Here is a 20,857-nt window from a genome sequence, read left to right on the forward strand (position 1 = left end):
CACCCCGCTCACCCCGCTCACCCCGCTCACCCCATTGACCCCGCTCACCCCGTTGACCCCACTCACCCCACACACACCCACTCACCCCGCTCACCCCCACTGACCCCACTCACCCCCACTGACCCCACTCACCCCCGCTCACCCCACTCACCCCCGCTCACCCCGCTCACCCCCACTCACCCCTCTCACCCCCACTCACCCCGCTCACTCCCACTGACCCCGCTCACCCCCACTCACCCCGCTCACTCCCACTCATCCCCGCTCACCCCGCTGACCCCCACTCACCTCGCTCACCCCCACTCACCCCGCTCACCCCCACTCACCCCTACTCACCCCCGCTCACCCCGCTCACCCCCACTCACTCTGCTTACCCCCACTCACCCCGCTCACCCCCGTTGACCCCACTCACTCCCGTTGACCCCACTCACCCTGCTTACCCCGCTCACCCCTACTAACCCCCGTTCACCCCCACTCACCCCGCTCACCCTCACTAACCCCACTCACCCCCACTCAGCCCTACTCACCCCGCTCACCCCGTTAACCCCACTCACCCCGCTCACCCCCACTCACCCCGCTTACCCCCGCTGACCCCGCTGACCCCGCTCAGTCACAATTATATTGATGTCAACTGGTAACGCTGCGCCACCACCGCACGCTGTTCGCTCGCTCTCTTAGAGAGAGAGGAGAGAGAGACGGACCAACTCAGAGGAGGAGGAACCTCAGACGAGTAGTGGGAAGGCAGCAGCGACAGCAGCCACGTGGTGGTGAGGAGCCGACGCTACCAACAGTTGCCCATGCTCTGCGGTCTTCTATATACGAAGGTCAATGAATGAGTATTAACACGTGGGAGAGAAAACAGAGGACACGGGAGGAAACCCATGCGCGGGCGCGAAGGGGCAACGCTTGATCCTGTACAGACGGAACAGGTGGAGTTCCACATTTTTGGCCGTAAGCGCCAACTCGTGGGGAGCCAGGGTGCGGCTCCTCCTCCACAGCCGCAGGAGGGGAGTATTGTAAAACCCGCATGTGATCCACCTACCTCGCTGCTGCCTCCACAACGCCCCATGATCACCGGGCCCCGTGCGCCGTAGCCACCGCCCGGCTGATGAGACGCCGGCACGCACGGTGCACGTGGCGTCACCGTGAGCTCCGTCATTCCGATTGCCGCGGTGCCTTTGTGAGCCCTTGGAACCGCGGTCAAACCGTTTCACGGTCGACGCCGTTGCTGAGCACGATCGGCCAGCAACAAACCGCACCATACAAGTTGTGAGATAGATCTATCAGAGTTAACACGTTCCTTAAATTGAGTGGGGGAAAGCGACGAGGATGACTACGACGACGTTCGATGGCGACGACCGGAGGAGGGAATTCCAGAGTGGGGCAGTGCGAGCGCAAGGGCAATGTGATGGGTGAGTGTGTGGGTGAGTGAGTGAGAGTGATTAGGTGTGTGGGTAAGTGAGTGCGAGTAAGTAGGTGTGTGGGTGAGTTCGTGGGTGAGTGAGGGAAAGTGCGTAGGTGTGGTGGGTGATTGCGTGGGTGAGTGAGAGTGAGTAGGTGTGGGGGTGAGTAAGGGAGAGTGAGTAGGTGTGGTGGGGGATGGGCAGTTGTGGAGAGAGTGGAGAGTTTACCATACCTGGGCAGTGTGGAGAGAGTGGAGAGTTTACCATACCTGGGCAGTGTGCTCATGACCGGCTCCAGTTTGACAGCAGAGGTCTCACTCCGAATCAGTCGAGCGGCATTAATCTTTTCATCGGTTGCGTAACGCTGTGTGGAAGATACCTGGCCTGTCTCTCCGCACGAAGCTTCAGGTCTTCTCTGCCACAGTCATTTCCTCCCTTCTCTATGCTTGTGTAGTGACATCGCGGATGTCACTGTAATGCCGGCCCGAGAGAGGCACGGCATGCGATGTATCGACATCGCGGGCACCACGTATATGTGGGTGCAGTACCGGCCCTAGAGGTACTCGGTGAGCACTGACTGGCAGTGCTTTGCGTGCAGTGCCGACCCCTATAGGGTAGGGTGTGATAGTGCCGGCCATGGGAATGGGGTTACTAATGGCCATGGCACTCTGGTTGACCCCGAAGGACACGTGACCGGTATAGTCTACACAGGGGTGGTCACGTGTCAGGGCCGGGAACCTGCTAGAGGATTCCAGAAGGTGGTCGTGGCTAAGGGCGGAGCTAGCCCCGCCACAGAGGATAAAAGCCGGGTCCCCGAGAGAGACCGGCTGTTCTTGTTCATCCTGAAGAATCTACATTCTACATCCTACAAGAGTCACCAACACTTGGACCCGGACCCATGCCAGGGTCAGATCCATCGTAGCTAATTCCCGTGTAATTAGTGTAGATAGCCTGGTGGTTTACCACTATAGGTTGTTAATGTGTTAAGGGGTAGTACCCCGTGTGTTGGTTTAATAAATGTGTGTTGCCTCCAAGAAGTGCATCTGCGACGCAGTTGAACTCACTACACTTGCGAAACGTGGATCCCTCCTAATGAAACATCTTCGCCTGTTAGAAACATTTAGGCTGGCCTGCCGACGATCCATCCTGGGTTTAACCAGATCTGGACAAAGTCCCATTGGTGAGCTCCTCCGTCGGGCAAGGTTGCGTTGGCTGGGTCATGTAGGCCACATGCCCAGCCACCACATGCTTAAACAGCTTTTGTTCAGCCGGATCGAGGGGGCTAAACGGGCGCGGCATGGGCTAGAGAAGAGATGGAGTAATGTGGTACAGGAGGATATGGAGCTGAGTGGACTTGCCAATGACTGATCCCAGCGGTGTCAAGATCAGCCTCTGTGGAGGAGGCTCGTGAAGGACGCTACTGGGCAGTTGGAGGCAGTCGCCCTCCAACAACAACGGAGGGCAGAGGAGCAACGCTCACAACAACGAGCGGAGCGCTGGGTGGCTAAAGCACAGCAAGTTTGCACAGTAGGGGGCACAGGGTGGTGCATCAGCCAGTCGTCTCAGTCATCTCAGTCAGTCGACCCGTGGCACCTGGGTCTGCACCGTGACCTGCCAGCGGGCGTTCGACACTTCACGTGGCCTCAAAGTGCACATAGCCTGGCAAAAGCGTCGTGGTGACGTCACCGCCACTTAGTGGCGAATGGCGGTTGTTGTGAGAGTGAGTAGGTGTATGGGTAAGTGCGTGGGTGAGTGAGTGAGAGTGAGTAGGTGTGGGGGGTGAGTAAGGGAGAGTGAGTAGGTGTGGTGGGTGGGTCCGTGGGTGAGTGAGGGTGTCAGTAGGTGTGGTGGGTGAGTGAGTGGCAAGTTGGGGAGTGATTGAGCTTGGGAAAAGGAGACGATGATGGCAGAGGATTTATTCAAGGTCGTAATCCGATTCGAAGATCAATTGTTGTATTTTAGCATCATCGCGAGTGTAGCGGCCACCAGTGGCTGGTCTCGTTAACCCGTTTACTGACGGCACGAACCCTGCCTTTGATGGAGCCCGACGACCGAATGGCACTGCACACGCACGATCCCACCCGGTGCTGGGAGCCAAGCGGGTTGGGCCCAGTTCGTGCCTGGTGGGGAGGCTGCCCCCGGAGACACAAGTGGAAGAGGAGACTTAAGAGCAGATGATGGGAGACTGTCAGGGCAGATCTGTGGGTCTGTGTGTGTCTCCATGTGAGCCTGTGGGTCTCCATGTGAGTCTGTGAGAGTCAAAGGTCAAATGGTACAAGGCTGTCCGGGTAGATCTTGGTGGCCTCCGTGTGTCGACTGCATGAAGGGTAGAGCGCGGTGGTGGTGAGGAGCTGCTGTGGTGGTGAGGAGGTGCGGTGGTGGTGAGGAGGTGCGGTGGTGGCGATGTCGTCATCGCTGGGCTTGGCCACGGTGACGACATCGCCATCTTGGTTATACGCCGTGCTCGTTGGCTCCTTTAAGCCACTTGCTGGCAGTCGCTCTGGCGGTGACTCTGGCAGTCATGCTGGTAGCTATGCCGGCAGTCACTCCGACAGTCACACCGACAGTCACACCGACAGTCACACCGACAGTTATGCTGGAAGCCTGGCAGGCTTCGGGTCTCGGTAATCTGTACGCGCACCGGGACCTTGTGTCAATCTACCGCGAGGACGTGTGACCTCCCCACGCCGCGCGGGTCCTTGGGACTGTTTGACCGTACTTCACCGCAGTACCGGCCACCTCGCAGAAATCGTCGGAAATTTGACGCCCGCGAGGGCTGAGCGCAAACCCCTCGCGGCCGCCACCGTCGGGGTCGGCCATGAAGCTGTCGCCGTGGCAACAGACGGCCTCCGCACCTCCCCCCCGCCCGCTTCTTCCTCTTCCCCGGTCGCTTGCGAAGGCACCGGGGCCCCCCGTTCCCCACGCCGCCCACGCGCGGCTCCGGGCCTCGCGCAGCTGTGGCGGCGGGACGGGCAGCATTGGCGATAGCCCCCCCCCCCCCTTCGTTGTCAGGGTGGTGGCAGCGAAGCAGCGGGTGGCGCAGAGGTGCGGCGCGTGGCGGGTGGTGAGAGCTCACCGCCACCGCTGCGGTGCACAGCGTGCGGTGTGTGCGGTGCGGGGAGGTGTGGTGCTGCTCGTCACGGCACATTTGCGTCTCTTCCCGGCCTTTCTGTTATTCCGACGTCTGCCTGAGGCGTCCCGACGGTTTGCGGCTATGCCTGATGGGACTCCGCCCCGCCATAGGAATGTGGAATTTTCACAACTGGCGTTGAAGGGCTATAATAAAGGGGTTGAGCACCATTGCCTCAAATGTTCTCATGAGCAGGAAATCGCTTTGTTTTCCTACAACTGCAGCTGATTCTGTCTGCCTCGACAACCCTGGCAATATTTCCATGCCCGGCACACCGCATGGGTATACCTGTCCCAATGACTGTGGTTGCTGGTCACGCGCCAACTCACGGGTCTGCCAGCAAGCTGATTTCAGCCAAGGCAGAGGAACACGTGGATTAGAGAATATCCGTGGGTCGGTGACTTCATCCAAAGAGAAGCGAGTCGGCCTCAGGCAGGACAGGATGTGTTGCGGTCACAAGGGACGATGGCCGATGGTCAGGTATAATAACAACAACGGAGTGGCAGCAAAGGAACGGAACGCTCGAGAGAGGGCACCCACTATGAAGGAGATGGAGCGGCGGAACCAGTTTGTGCATCGCCAGGTGCCGGATGGATTGTTGCCTCGCAGAATCGTGTGGAAGTTGGCGGCGGCATGGGGAGGCATTCATCCAGCGGTGCATTGACCACGGACGATGATGACGATTGTTAAACCGTTCGTTGCGCGACCGCGGTGCTGCTGGGCTCTGCAGCCGGAGAGGAGCTCACGGTGCTCGTTAGAACGTCTCGTGGAGGAATCTCACTGGGGCCAAAATCAAAAACGCAGGCTGAGCCGCACGCTCCTCCGCTGTCAGTGGAGCCACCCAGCTTGCAGCCACCCAGAGGCGGAGCTCCCCAGCAGTGGAACTACCACTCCGATCCGCACTGCTCCCTTGTTGTTGACTCCCACCCTCGCCGAGTTCATTTCCCAGCTGCCACGGTTAACGTCAGTGGCGAGTGGTAGCCGAACCAGTGCTGCAGCCTTCATGAGGTCGATCCAGCCTTGAATATGAGCAGCTGCTAAGGCAAGGTGGAACAGAAATATGTGTTTGTGGATTGAGGTTATTAGATCATTCAGTTTACCTCCGTGGAGGCTGGCTAGATGTGTGAGACAATGCATCCGGGCCCTGAGGTATCCCAGTGCGCCGCCTCGTTTACGTCTCTGTGTGCGTGCGCTTTCCCGCGCGTCGTCTTTGCGCGCAAGCCGCGGCGAAGGTCTCCCCCCGGCGCCGCGTGCCGTCTCGTCACGACGAGCGGCCGCGCCGTCGCAGACACGCGGCGAGGCTGGCGGTGGCGCCGTGCGAACCACGTCGCCCGCCGGCCACGCGGCACAACTGAAGCGCCTTGACCGCGCTGCCTCGGGGCGCCAGTCGACTAAATCCCTGGCGCCGGGCTCCTTGCGCCCCTCTCTGTCCAAGGCCTTGCGATTCCCCTCGATTTCAAAGGACCCGTGAGCCTCGTCGATTGTTTGGGCAAACGTCCCCGCCGGATTAGCACAGTTGGCTACGTACGGTGCGAAAGAAGTTCAGCACTAGATGAAGAATCCGTTCGGATGACTCGCAGTGCAACGCGACCCTCCTCTGTGTTGGAGAACGGCCCCACGTAGCCAAACGCGCTAATCGGAGGTGCGCGGCAAGGACAACAAACTTAACACAAAAAGCAGTTCGAATGAGATGAGTTTTCAATCTAGATGATTTAAAGTGGCTTCCTAATATCGGAATGAAGAGCATTCCAGACGGCCGCAGAACTGTATCCGGTGACCACCATCTCTGTTTGATGGCTAAGCCAAAAGCTGCCGCCGCTGCTGCCGTTGCGAGGATGAACGGAGTTCGCGTGATGACGGTCTATGCCCCTTGACGAGATCAGCGCAGAGGTGCCACCGGTGGCCGAGGCATGTCGGCGCCCGTCGGCGTTAACGCCGCACAATTCGAGCACCGCCTTGGCTTGCGGGGATGCGGTGGGTGGCGGCAGGGGGGTAGGGCGAGTGCATTGGGAGCGGGGGAGTGGGGGGGACTCTGGCCAAGGCGGCCCGTTGTGTAACGCCGCCTCCTCCCTGGCGCGAGTGCGAGCGGCCGGGCCGGCGTCGCCGGCGCGGTCGGGCCACGGAGCCTTGATCGGCCGGGCAGCGAGGGGGAGGTAAGTCACGTAACGTGAAGCTTCAGCGGGGGTTGCGCCATGTGCAGTTGTCTGTTGGTGTTATTACATAGAGTGTCTGTGTGTGTGTCTGTGTGTGTGTCTATGTGTGTGTCTGTGTTTGTGTGTCTGTGTGTGTGTCTATGTGTGTGTCTGTGTTACAACCACTGTGCCCAATCATTCTATGTCAATCATTCACCCACTTCCCCCTCACCCCTCACCCACTTCCCCCTCACCCCTCACCCACTTCCCCCTCACCCCTCACCCACTTCCCCCTCACCCCTCACCCACTTCCCCCTCACCCCTCACCCACTTCCCCCTCACCCCTCACCCACTTCCCCCTCACCCCTCACCCACTTCCCCCTCACCCTCACCCACTTCCCCCTCACCCCTCACTCACTTCCCCCTCACCCCTCACTCACTTCCCCCTCACCCCTCACCCACTTCCCCCTCACCCCTCACTCACTTCCCCCTCACCCCTCACCCACTTCCCCCTCACCCCTCACCCACTTCCCCCTCACCCCTCACCCACTTCCCCCTCACCCTCACCCACTTCCCCCTCACCCCTCACTCACTTCCCCCTCACCCCTCACCCACTTCCCCCTCACCCCTCACCCACTTCCCCCTCACCCCTCACCCACTTCCCCCTCACCCCTCACCCACTTCCCCCTCACCCCTCACCCACTTCCCCCTCACCCCTCACCCACTTCCCCCTCACCCACTTCCCCCTCACCCCTCACCCACGCATTTACCCGCCGCTCTTTCATCCCTCACATCTCTCATCATCTTTATTATCACTTCTCACCCCCCCCCCCCCCCCGCGTGCGCGATGCGGGGCGAGGGAGCAGACGGCAGGACGATGTGAGGATGACGATGTGAGGATGAGCGCGCTCCCGATGGCGCGCAGCGTCCTTGCGGCGCTCTGCCTCACCCTGGTGGTCGGGTTCCTCTACTACTCCTCCGGCAAGCTGCACCAGGTGGCCTGGGCCCACGAGCCACGTGAGTGCCCCTCCCCTCCGTACCCTCTCCCCCATAACCCCACCCCCCTCCCCGTTTTATTTTCCAGTCCGGGCTCGAGCTGCTTCCCCATTCCCAATGAACCCTCTCGCTCGTCGCCGTCTCTCGGGAGACGAGGCGCCCACCTGCCCCGCTAGCCGCCCCCCGTGCAGCGGCCGTCGCCATCCCACCGCGGGATCCCTCGTGCCGCTGCACTGCGTCGAGTGCGCGGAAAGCGCCCGGCGTCCAGGGCGCCACCCCGCGTGGACCCCTGCACCCCGATGTCTTGCAGCGGCGGCCATGAATCGATTGGCTCGAGGAACGGTTTCCGCGGCGGGCGTGGGGGTGTTTCGCTTGCGTACGACTGAATGATGTAAAAAAAAGTCTAAAAGCAATTCAGGTATCGAATAAAAAAAAATCAACACGCTCATCAATAATCACGGAAAAACATGTGATGGGTGACGTTTTGGGCCACGCCTGATTTAACTGCACAGAAAGAAATCTCCACGAAAATAACATCAATTACGAGTTGACAAACACACGTGTGGTTAATGCAGACAGGATTCCTTGAAAGAGGATTCTATTTGGTGTTTGAACATCTTAGCACCTGTTTTATTGCCAGAAAGGGTAAAACCTTTTGTTAGGTTTTAACGTAAAAAATACGTAGGCTCTGACTATATATATTATTGTTCTCATATATTTTTTACATGATGTGTCGCATAGTGCTTTCGTGCCCCTGGAGTCAGTATTTTGGTCACAAACGCTTCCGCCCAAAATGATAAGAATGTGTCTCGCCAGAGCGTGGTAGCAGCGCCTCCTACTGCCGACACCGCGGCCACGACCCAAACGTGCGGAACAGAAACCTCCGAGTGCGCAAGACGCGCGCGTGGGATGGCACTGAGAGACGGAGAGACGAGGAACGTGTGGATTAGAGAACAGGATAGAGACATCATCATCATCATCCAGACTATCAAGAGAAGCGAGTGCGGCCTGGACAGGATGCCTCACGGATAGCACGGATGTTGGACGATGGATGGAACGCACCCAAGAGGGCGGCCAACCGGGGGGATGGAGCGGTGAGCTTGGTTCGTGCGCGGGTGGATCGTTACATCGCGGGATCGCGAAAGATGGCGGCGGCTTGGAGAGGCCTTGGATTGACGATGGCTGATAGTGATGACTTGGTGATACATCTTCATCGATTTGTGGGGAGGCGAGGGGTTCATCTCGCCAGCTGCCCCCCGCTATGCACCACCCCCCCGTGCCCCCTGCAGTGGCGCTGTCCGTGGCGAGTCCTGCGGTGACGCTGCCCGTCGTGAGCCCTGCGCGTGCGTGCCACGAGCAGCAGGGGGCAGCGCAGCAGCAGCGGCGCGGAGCGCGGATCCAGGCTGGCTTCTCGCTGCTCCATTGTTCTCCGTGCGCGTCCGCAACCACAGTTGCCCAGGTGATCGGCGAGCGGCTGGGCGAGCGGGTGGGCTGGGGAGCGGGCGCGGTAGCGAATGGGCGAGCAGTCCCGATGCTTGCCCAGGGTGCACTGAGAACTGAAGAGAGTCTGAGACAGAAAAGGTGCCGCTTGATTGACTAGAAGGAAGGCCCGCACGTGAAGAAGAAGAAGGCAACAAGTCAAAATCGGACGAAGGAAGCTGGAGGACGGAAGAGAGAAACTCAAGGCTCATTGAGTTCGAGCTCAGCTGTCACCTGCACACCCTGCCTGATGCCCTGAGCTGCACACCCTGCCTGATGCCCTGAGCTGCATGGGTGAGAAGAGGTGACCCTGTCAGGGTGCTACTCACGGCCCGGCGGGGGCGTTCTATATGCTGGCTGTGGCAGTTGGTCGTAACAATGCAACGATCCGTCGATTATTACACTCGATTATTGTGCTCGCGATATGCGGCGTTGAATCAGGAGGCGTGTAAGAGAATCTGGGGTATATACGGTTCCCAAAAAGTCTTCGCAAGTGGAGAGACGTATGCTGGGAATGTACACCGAGTGATGGCGAGGAGAGGACAGGGATTAGTAGAGAAACAAAACGAGAGACGCCCAGGTTGATCGTCAAAAAGAGTTGCGTCGGGCTGGACACGTCATCGTTGGATGGAGCGTCAGCCAAGGGAGAGAATGTCCACTGATGGTCGCCGGATGACACCGGTGATGAAGCGGCACGACCACCGCCGGCGATGGAGCGATGAGATAAGCTCTTGAGCTGGAGTGAGATGGATGGCGACGGTAACAACAATGACGCAACGCTCGAGCTCATTCTGGAGTAGAATTGTGTCCCAGAATGGGGACCTTGTGGAGTCGCCGGGGGGCAGTGGGGGGTGTGGATTGTCCCGTGCCGAATCGTCACCGTGAGCAGTGGCCCCTCGAGCCTCCCATCTGCTGCTCAGCGTGGCCCCGGTGGGGGACACATTGTGGCCGTGGTTGCGTTCCGTGCTGTGTCGCGCCGGATCTCACGAGAACCGCGCCCACGTAACCCACGCCGAGCTCACCGGCGTCCACGGACACGTGCGCGATGCCACGCGGGGCGCTCGAAACAAAACCCCCGCGCCAGTGAGCGCCGAGTGGCACGCCGCCCGCCGGGGCGTGCGTGCCCCGGACCGCGGTCCTGTCTCCTGCCGCAGCCCACTCGGAATCCGGCGGCAAACTGCAGCAAAGGGGATCCAACAAAATACGAGCGCCGAGCGCGAGGACCAGTTTACAAGACGCGGGGGCAAGTTACGTTCAAGCGTACCGTGTTAAGCTCGGAATGGCCGCACTATAAACACGGCGGTGATGATGGTTTTATTTTGGTGAGTGGCCGAGCTGGGGGGTGTGTTTTTTTTTGTCTTGTTAAAGCAGTCAGGCCGCATTGCCAAATTAGGCCCTGTCTATAAAGCGGAAGTTGGCAAGTGATTAGTGGTTGATGTTGCCGGACGGAACGGCGTAGGGTTTTGCATCGCGGTGGGTTCCCGGCGTGGATTCCCGGCGTCTCTCCACGCGTCTCCCTCTGCGTGTCTCCCGGCAGCTCTCCCCGTGTCTCTCCCGGCATCACGGCTCTTCTCGCCGTCTGATCCAAACGTGTGCCCGTCCGCGGCCCGAGTCTGAAAAGTTGTTTTTACAAAAAAACGATTGTTTTTAATGAGAACTACAGGGCAGCTTGTGGACACCCCCCCCCACCACCACTTGCCCTGCACGGGGCACTCGCGGTTCTGGTCCCGTGTGCGCCCCGTTTGATTCCCCCGCGGATGTTTGTCGGCGAGAGGGCATGTTAACAATTGCGGCGGTGACGTGACACAGAGTGGCGGTGGAGGCGAGCGAGGGTTTGCGGCGCTGGGATTGAACAAACACGGCACGCGGCGGGGGAGGGGGGGGCATCTGCCTCGGCGCGACGCCTCTACATGGGTGCACGGAGCAGCGTGTTTACGGCCCTCGTGGCATCCACGGGGCAAAAACATCTCATGCGCGCAAAAAATGCTTTTATTTACGCGCGCGTGGGCAGAGGTGTAGTCCGCTGAGGCTGTTTGCTCGTAAAGTTTGGCAGTCTGTGTGACAAGGAGGAGAAAATCTCACGCTTGAAGCATGCCGAAAATGCAGTGCCACGGTCATGAGCTTCGTCCTTTCAAGAGTTGCGGTTGCATCTCACGCGCCTGTTTGCGCATACGTGCACGTGCGCGAGGAGTCGAGGATTTCTTTGTGGTGATGCGGTGGCCGGTGAAGTCACGGTTATCTCATGCGTGCGTTTCTCCCGGCTCGTCGCAACAGCGTGCTGAGTAATGGCGCGAGGGTGATCGAGGCGCCTGCAGCCCCTCCGATAAAGCGTATAAAAATGGCAGGGCTTATCCACGCAGAGCGCCTGCAGTGCCCACGCCGGGCGCATTCCGCGCATCCGTGCCACTGCGCCGCTGTTGTGCCCGCAGCCTCGCAGCCCTCTGGGTTCAGGGGGGGAGCGGGGGGGGGATTGCGGGGTAGGGTTCCTCCTCCTCGCCGCCGCTGATGAATGTCTTGCGAGCGATTCTTCAACTTTGTTCGCCGCCGTCGCTGTTTTGAGAGAAAGCAGCGGGCTCGCCAAAACGGTCCGCGCCATGTTTGCGCACCGCGCCGGGCCCCCGTCCCGTCCACCGATTCCGCGCCACACCAAACAAAAACACCACGCCGGGCCCCGAGTGCGCGGAGGTGAAATCAACGTTTTTAACGCAAAATACCAGATGCTGAGAAATCATCAACTGCAGCGGTGAGATTTGTTGTTTTGAAGCCGCTCGGATGCTTATGTAAAACGGCTGAGCGGGACGATAAATCTGCGCGGGTCGCCGGCAGAGCTGGGAATAGAATGTCCCGTGTCCCACGTCCCGAGTCTCTGCCCGTATCCCCTCCCCACTCCCCAACCCCCTCTCGCTCGCTCCTCTTTGTTTTGGACCCCGCGATAACTGCGGTTATTATAATGGTCCTCTAACAACGGGGTAAGACGAGTCAATAATTACGCTCGCATAAGTCCCGTGCCGGGTCGCTCTGAGTAGTCCTGAGCAGTGGCAGTTTCACAAGGCACACGAGTTAGAAAGTTTCAAATGATTCAAATGTATCACATTTCCATGAGTTATATTTTCCGAGGTAGTTTTCAAGCAATTTGAAAAAATAAACAAAGCTTTCCTCCGATCTAATGCAGCCGTTGTGAATTACAATTTGAGACAAGCAGCTGCCCATTACTGATTGATCCGACTCCGTTCTCGCCAGTCTGGCCGAGCTCGCTCATAGCGCCCGTGGCCAGTGAGGCAGGAAGTGGCGCTGCCGACGCCACCACCGCCGGGCCGCCGTGACCGTCGCCCGTGCCCCGAAAGTCCAAACGGACGTCTCTTGCGAATTCGACGTGGCCTAAGGACCCGCGCCCGACTCGGAATGCGATTTCCTCCGCGTGATTCACCGTGTCCCGGCGCAGGCTCGGCAGCGGCGAGCGCTGGCCTGCGGTCCCTCAAACAAAACTCGCACCGTTCCCACCTGCGCCTCGAGCGACCCCACACGGACGCGACGGTACGTGTCGCTCGCAGCCCTTAACGTGCGTGCCGCGCCAGACTCGCGTACGAGCGCGGGCCTCCTTTCCCACTCTACGCTCGCTCCCTCCGCCCGTGTGCGCTCGGCTCGAAGTTTCAAGTCGTGGGAAGCGCCATGGTTAATGCCCTGAGCGCGGACGCTGCCTCGGGGCTGCAGGGCCCGGTGGGAGAGCCGGGCGGCCGGGCCGCCGAGTGACGAGACCTTGTTCTGCTTGTTTCCCTCCCCCCCCTCTCTTTCTTGCAGAGTTTGATCGGCTGGGATTCGTGCTTAAGTTCGAGCCGCGAGGGTGAGTCGAGACATGCCTTTGTAATTTTATCCCGCTAGGCCGCCGCGGCGGTCGCGCCACTCGCTCGCTCGCCCACCGATAAAGAAGACGGCGGCGCCGTTAAAACATCCATCCCTCTACGCCATGATGCCGCTCGGAGCCCTCGCGTTGCTGAATTGCGCGAGAGGTTAATTCTTCCTCGGGCCGGCAGGAATCGCTTATTTACTTTAAGTGAACAAAGCCGTCGACTCTCGCTCGGCGTGTTTTCGTAAGCGGGTGTAACAAGTCGCCGACTCGTCCTTTAACAGCCCGCGGAGGCAGCGGTGGGAGCCTGCGACGGTGCTGTTTGAGTTATCCTAATGGGACGCTTAAGCCAATGGGTGCAGGCAAAAGCCGCGTTGAGAAGAGGCGCCTGAGGTGACTCCCGAGATGCTAAACGGAATGAGTTTGTGATTCAAGCCGTGGCCCCGAATTGTCAAAGTTCTTCAAATTGCCGTTTAAACCCCGGTTCCTTGCGGCCTTTTGTTTAATTTGGGCAAGCAAAGAGCGGGTGGTGGGGGGGTGGTGGGGGTTTGGGGAAGTGGGCGGGGGGGGGGCTCCACGTTGTTTGACAAAATCTTGAACCCGCTGGGCGGTGCAGCACCATCTGTGTCCATTCTGTAGGGTGCATGCCATCTCCCTACCCCCCTTCAACGCCTCGTTTAAGAAGTAATAACGAGCTGTGGCCTCCCGCTCGTGGTCTTGGTTTGTTGCGGAGGCTCCAGCGCTGGGCCTGTAACCGCTCAGGGGCACGCTGAGCGGCTCGGCTTAGCGGGCCAGGCCTCCCGTTCGCGCCTGCGATGGGAGGGAGTTGCGCTGCTGTGCTCTGCACGTCCCCTGCCCCCGTCCTCGGAGTGGAGTTAGACATCAGGAGATCCAGCAGTGAGTGCGGTTGGGGCGGCACGGCGGAGACATCCGTAGGGGGTGACGCTCAGATTCTCCACAGGTGCACGGGGGGCAGAGCGGAGTGGGGGAAGGGGCAGATGTCAGAGAGGCCGCGGTGGTGGCCGCCGCTCAAAGTTGATTTACGTTTTCCGCCCAACACGGCACTGATCTCCCGCTCACCCCGTCTCTCCGATCCCGCTGACTTCATCCCCGCGACCCCCTGTCACCCCCTCTTCCTGACCCCTGACACCTCGGTTCCTTGACCCCACTCGGCCAATCCCCTGACCCCACTCGCCCCTCATCCCCCCCTCCCCCCCAGGGCCGCTACGGAAGATGCTCGAGGAGGGAACGGCACGGAGCCTGCGTGCCGCGGGAGCTACACCCCCAGCCAGATGACGGCCATCTTCCCCAAGTGAGTAACAGAGCCAACGCGTACGTCGCCACCACCACTGTCCCTCCGCTCACAAACATACCAGCGTTTTTTACACGTAATTTCAGCTGCATCGGTTCAATGCATTCTGTGTCTCGTCAGCAGTCTTGCTTGCTTGAACCGATTCTGGTGAACTGTCCAGATGTGCATAGGCAAAGGGCTCTCTCTTTTAGATGTGGGTCCTAGTTCGACGCAAAACTAGATCCCGCGAGACCATAATTTGCGGTATTGCAGATAATATAAGCGACAACAACAAAAACCATAAGCAGACAATGCCGCCTTTCCGTACCTCCACGTATGAATCTATACCTGCACATAAAGGAGTATTTTGTTTAAATATCCCGTCGACGAGCGAAGAGTCGCGCTCCCCGCGGCGCGGACGCGACGGGGCGCCGGAGAGCGGCCCCGCACCGCTGCTTAAATGGAACGTGGAAAAAACTGTGGAAAATGAAAAAAAACTCCGTCCAGAGAAGAGGAAAAACGAGGAAGAGTCCATTAGGGGGGCTCCCTCGCCTGGTATGCAGGAGGACGTGGGTTTGATCCCGACCCTGACGACGCTTGCTGTATATTTGGAGTTTGTGTGTCTCTCTCTTCGTGGTCATGTGGATTTTACTCTGAGTCCTTCGGTTTTTCCAAGTTTAGAATCAATGTCACGTGTTTAGAGGATTTGACGACTATGAAGTTCCACATGACAATCAGAATGGAATATTTAGACTGCAGGAAGAGGAATCCGATGAGCTATGAAGCTCTTTTTCACAGATGTCCGTATTGGGCAGATCAGCAAGTTAGAACAGCGAACAGGAAAAACATCACGATAGGAGTACAACATAGAGAAAAAGGAAAGCAAGTAACTACATGTAACTAAATAATAAGTAATTTATATAGATCTGATTTATAGCTTGGGCAAGTCATCCACTTCTGAAAAATATCGATGTAGCTCAGTGGGTCTTACCTTGTGGAATAAAATAGTATACTTGTAGTTTATTACAATGAGCGTGGCGGCCTTGTTTCGTGCGGAGAGCGCTCCAGATGATGGTCGTGAGCGGCCGGGCTGGGCCGGGCTTGAAGCCAACGCGCACGCAGCGATGCGCGGGCCGCACGACCGCACAACACACACGCAGGGACGCGCTCTAGCGATCTATTTTTTTCTACTTTTTTATATTTTCCCTTTTTTATTTATATATGTTTACGCAACTGCCAACCAGAGGCCTGTCCCGTCACGCGGCCAGCAACCAACAGCACTGTTAGCAAAGCGGTAAATAGTTGGAGTGTAACACGTGTCTTGAATTGAGTGAGGGGTGGGGGGAAAGACGATGATGATGAGTATGATGGGAGGAGAGAATTCCAAAGTGGAGCGGTGCGAGGGACGAAGCTGAAAGAGAAGTGAAGTGACCTGCAGTGTGGTGGGTGGGCGGGTAAGTGGAAGAGTGGGTAGGTGAGTGATTGTGTATGTTGGTGCATAGGATAGTGAGTGAGTGAGTGGTCGATTAGTGATTGGTGTGTGTTGTCGTGACCTGCAGTTTGGTCGTTGAACACGGTACGGATGAGTGTGGTGGGTGAGACGAAACAGTCAGTGTCTGGTAGACCGAGCTCTCAACATAGCAGGAGGAATCAATTATTGAGGTTCATGGAACACAGTAACCATGGTAGTAGCGATAGAAGAATGATGAGGAGACTGAGCCAGTGAGTGAGCGAGTGTTCTGCACGTGCACAAAGCGTGCGCACGTCACGCGTGTGTGTACTGCACACGTGTGCGCCTCTGTGCGGCTTGCACAGCGTGTGCGTTTGCGTAACGTGTATATGCGCGCGCTCTCTCTCTTGGCCGCTCGCTATTTGTTTATTTTAGTCGCAGGAGGATTTTTGCCGGTTCAGCCCCTAAAGCTCGCGCCTTGAAGGCAGCGCAGACGACAGCGCAGCGTTTTAGCCTAAGCCTCCAAATCCCTTCACCCTTCACAACAGGCGGTGACGGGACGGGCGAGCCAGCGAGGGAGCGAGGCTGCTCACCCGGCCCGGTTTTGTTCCCTCTGCTGGTGACGGCATGCGGCCCCTCTCGGGGTCACGCGTGGCACGGCGGGGCTGCGGCAGCGGCACGCGGCTTTGTCGAGCTTCACTGGGCAGCGCCGCCTGCCCCCTTGGCGTGCCCGCTGCTCCCTGGAGCGAGCGAGCGAGTGAGCCGGGCCCGTGACCTCCCGCTGCTCCTCGCCCCCCTCGTCTTCCATCGGGCTCGGGCTACTTCCCAAGAAGGGGTCCCCAGGTTTAAACTGTGGGCCTGGATGGTCATTTCCACAGAGGGAGATTTCGTATTTTCACTCAGTCAGTCAGGTGGCTGCCCAGCGCTAGAGCGAGCGGCTCACATTCGGAAGGCTGTGAGTTCAAGTTCTGGTTGGGGGAGGTTGACTCAGCCCATCATCCCTCCCTCCGGGGTTGATAAAATTATGACCGCTTTGTGGGGTAAGTCACCAATAATTGTCCTATGCATTGACTCATCCCTGCCATGGGAATTGGGAATTTCCACTACTGGCTCCAGGGCTGTAAACATGAAATGAGCGCAGCCCGAATGCCAGTTTTGAGCACTTTGACTTGGCTTGCAATTGCTCCTGCAGCGTTCGGCACGATCAGCCTGGGCTCCAACAGAGCTCAGTGGACCACATCCCGGAAATGAAACTATGGGATGAGAGTGTTGTGGGCGAGGAGAGGAAGCATCCACACTCAATCCCGCTCCTTCACAATGACGAGACCGTTCACTTGGCGTTGGATTTAGTGCCTGTTCAGCTTGAACTGGATCTCTATTTGGAAGCGAGAGTAGCCAGGTGGTTCAGGGGTCAAACAAAGACAAAGGTCCTCCCGGATAGCCTGAACAGATCACTTCATGAGCACCACGGCGCATGAGGTGGTGGGACCGGTTCACATATTCGCCACTGTTGATGTCGTGAGTGGGAATCGAACTTGGGTTGCCGGGTTCGTAGCACGGTGCGTTAACCACTGCGCCACTGCTCCTTAACTCAGGGGTCAAATACAAAGGTCCCCCGTATAGCCTTAAAAGACTGTTGGGGCAAGTGCTGTTAGTGAGCACCTATGAAGGCCGGCACGGCACACGAGGGGGTAGATGGCCAACACCACGCTCAGCCGCCTTTGTCTCCCCATATACACATCGCCAATGGATATTCTGCACGGACGGGGTTGAAATGGTAAAATAACACAGACAGCATTTACCAAAAGAAAACGCTTACTGACGCCTATCTGGGTAAAGGCACCTCAGATGTGGTTCTGTGACGTCATCTTCTGCAACCGTTCTCTGACACATCGCACGGCGTGATACGTGTTCCGAGACGTTCATTGGGGCCAGGGAGGAACAGTTCAGCTTCATATCGTTGAGAGGGGGCTTTCCGTATCTCCAGAGCTGGCGTGGGTGGGCGATCGCTGGGCTGCGCCTTTACCAATCGTGGCACGATGACGATGACACGGTGGGGATATCTAGGGGTGTAAATAGTGAAAGGAAAAAAATACGACAGTAATGGGCAGACAATTGGCCTCCGTCACATCCATCCCTCCAAGGAACAAAGCAAGAAAGTATGTTTCACACATCCCGTCAGCAGCATAATTTCAGCAGCATTGCTTCAACCCAAGCAAAACTCTGGACCCGGTTTTGACATTCAGTGTCTCAGCTTGATCCATTGCTGCTGAAGTTCCAGACGTTTGTATTGGAAGACCACACTCCCAGAAAGTCGTATTCTCCCGGCGATGCTCATGATTATTTAGAAGTTACGCAGTTGAAGACGCGACAGTGTCAATTCGTGCCAGGCTCACAGCATCATCATAGCGACGATTCGCCACTCCGCCACCACCTCAGCGTAGCATCACAGCTGCTGCTCTGCATCGACAGCAGTGGCAGCCGTATGGAATAGACGCAGCGCAGCGATGCGCGCGTGCGGCGGCTCGTCCGATGGCGTGCGTGTCAAACCTGTGCGCGGATGAGGTCAGGGGGGACGTGTGACAACGATCGCCTCTTCTCAGAGCGCGCGCGTCTATTTCTGGCTCGTACGGCCGCATAACGGACAGCGTCTGGCCCGCACCCCGCCCTCCCATCCTCCCACACCCCCCCCACTCACGCCCCGTCTTTCTAGCATCCCCGCCGCACTCTCCCCTCCCCCCGCGGCCCGCGTGCCACCCGCCCCGGGTTGTGCTAATCAGGACGGCGCTGGCGGCCTTATCGTTGACATCTTAATCTTCTGCAGCGGGGGGATGTCAGATCGCGAAAGCTTTCCGTCACGGCCTTCACACTTGTCGACAGACGCGCGCGGTCGTCCCTGTCGGACGTGCCCCTAACGTCCAATGAGATTTCCCGCCGGCGTGGTTGTGCTGCGCTGCGGCACCGGTCTTTAGGGTCACCATCATCGCCGCTCGCTTTTGTTGGCCCATCGTGTCTGTCGGCCGAGGGGTTCTGTCTTACTAGGTGAGCCCCGCTTTAGTGAAATACGGGCTTCTCCTCGTCTGCCTCCTCCTCTCCCTTCTTCTGCTACCTGCATAATGGTAATTAAAACACAGCCGGATAAATCATGTTTCTGATTAGCTTAAGGGCCGTGCTGCCTCCAACACGACCCTGTCGATTGGGTTTGAAGGGTGGAGTCCAATCACTGCGGCGGTCAAAGGTGGACGGTTTTTACAATATTAACAGGGCAAGGCAGACTCGTGACCCGCGGCTTCCCAATTAATGCTCGCTGGGAAGCGTGTCCACGCCCGGTGAAGGCTTAACATTCCGGAGCTCAACCGTCAGCCGCTGGATGTCGGAGCGGTTTTGACGTCGGCGTTGTGGCCGGTTTCGCAATCCATGAGGGAGATAATGCCGAGTTCGGATCACGGGCACCGCAAGCTCGCGGCGGGTGGCCCCTCCCTCCCTCCCTCCTTCCCTCCGAAAACGAACCTGGCGCTCCTCCCTCCCTCCCTTGGCCCCACGCGTTCATCTGGCGGGCGAGTCCGGCCCCGAGACGATTTTTACGAGCGCGCCCAATTTGTGCTCGGACGTCCGCGGGCCAGATGCTCACGCGTGCGGGTGGGCTGCTCGCAGCCTCCATATCTTTACTGCTAGTAAAATATTCGTTTCGGGACGAGCGCCAGGTTCGTTTTCGGAAGCGGACAGAGACCCCCGGAACACGTCGGACGGACCGCCCGCCCGTGATCGCTGGTGCCTACCAAATCGGGCGGGATGACAATGCGCCCTCCTGCCTGTAATCACGAGCGACGCCGGCGCAGATCTCTTGTTGAAATGCCCCGTCAGGTTTGGTTCGGCGTTTATTTCGCCGGGTGGTGAAGTTGGGGGAGCGGCAGCCGTTTGCCGCTTTTGCCAATCCTGCGCCGGGCCCGGTCGCTCGCTCGCGTGGCCCCGAAGCTCCTGCCCCTCGAGCATTGGCACCGGAGATCCCCCGCTCCTTGTCAATGTCTCTCCTTCTGCCATCGAGTTTTTCCCTGACGATACGTTGTTTTCTTTTCCGGAAAGCTGCCGTCCCCGCCGTCGCGAGCACCTGTCACTGCCGCCACATGCGCCCGCCAAGCGCCGTTTTGGGCCAAAAGGCGCACTCGTTAAACCTGACACCGAGCCGGGGGGGCCGCCGCGGCGGTGGTGGCTGTGGCGGTTGCGGCGGTGGCGGCGCTGGAATCCGTGAGAAACGGGCACCCACGTCCCCCACACCTGCCCCGCCGTCAATCCTCGTGCCGGCGACGGCACTGAAAGATGGAGCCCTCTGCCGCCGGGGGGTTGGGAGAGAGCAACGAAGCGGGCCCTTTGTTGTTCCGCGTCACAGGAGACGTCCGCGTGTCACGCGAGACCGTCTGTATCACACGGGGGTCCTGACTGTGTCGCGGTCGTCTGCGTTACACAAAATCCCGTCCCTCCGTCACATTAGATCCTGTTTGTCATTGACACCCCGTCACATGATTCCCCGCCTGTGTCGCGAGAGATCCGGTCCGTGTCACGCAAAGACCGCGTCACGCGAAATCGCGGCTTTGTATGTGCCATGGGAGTCTGTGTCACGGGTCGCTCTCTGTGTCTCACCTGAGATTGCTCTCGGGTGTGTCATGTGACCGTATGTGTCACACATCTCACGTGGTCATGTGTCTGTGTCACGTGACCCAGTGTCTGTGTCACTTGACTCTGTGTCATGTGAGCATGTGTGTGTCATGTGACCCTGTGTCTGCGCCACGTGACCGCGTGTCTGTCACGTGACCCTGTGTCCTGCAGGTTTGTCCGCGTGGCGCCCATGTTCCTGGACAGGAGCTTCAAGAGGTGGGGGAGACTCCGAGACTTTTCCCCGCCCTTCGGGCTCCGCGGCCAAGGTTGGTCCAACCCTCCCTTCGCGTCCCTTCCCTACCCCCTCCCCTCCCTCGTTTAGGAAATACAAATAACAAACAGGGCAACAGTGTAGGCCCGCTGGCTGTGGTTCTGTGAGCCTGGGCCAAGACTCAGGCATTTGTATTGATTGATTACATTGCGCTGGGTATTTTTATAGAGTTGTGTGTCAAAATAGGACCCATATCTCACAGGGTTAGGGG

General features: G+C 58.5%; 2 protein-coding genes across 2 annotated transcripts in view; one reads left to right on the top strand and one right to left on the bottom strand.

Annotated features, from left to right (window-relative positions):
- MPL (MPL proto-oncogene, thrombopoietin receptor) overlaps positions 1–4,379 on the bottom strand; it is a 43,498-nt gene extending 39,119 nt beyond the window's left edge. The window contains exon 1 of the mRNA XM_061567470.1: positions 4,133–4,379. Coding sequence (XP_061423454.1) covers positions 4,133–4,379 — 247 coding nt within the window. The remainder of the gene's footprint in view (positions 1–4,132) is intronic.
- Positions 4,380–5,071: 692 nt separating this feature from the next.
- The window catches only part of ST3GAL3 (ST3 beta-galactoside alpha-2,3-sialyltransferase 3), a 110,723-nt gene continuing 94,937 nt past the window's right edge, over positions 5,072–20,857 (top strand). Inside the window, exons 1-7 of the mRNA XM_061567471.1 lie at positions 5,072–5,113; positions 5,819–5,997; positions 6,611–6,683; positions 7,529–7,679; positions 12,936–12,978; positions 14,201–14,293; positions 20,547–20,641. Of these exons, the coding sequence (XP_061423455.1) occupies positions 5,072–5,113; positions 5,819–5,997; positions 6,611–6,683; positions 7,529–7,679; positions 12,936–12,978; positions 14,201–14,293; positions 20,547–20,641 (676 nt within the window). The remainder of the gene's footprint in view (positions 5,114–5,818; positions 5,998–6,610; positions 6,684–7,528; positions 7,680–12,935; positions 12,979–14,200; positions 14,294–20,546; positions 20,642–20,857) is intronic.

The sequence above is a fragment of the Lethenteron reissneri genome, chromosome 39 (assembly GCF_015708825.2).
Source record: "Lethenteron reissneri isolate LAM-NWPU_2019-01 chromosome 39, ASM1570882v1, whole genome shotgun sequence".
NCBI lineage: Eukaryota > Metazoa > Chordata > Hyperoartia > Petromyzontiformes > Petromyzontidae > Lethenteron > Lethenteron reissneri.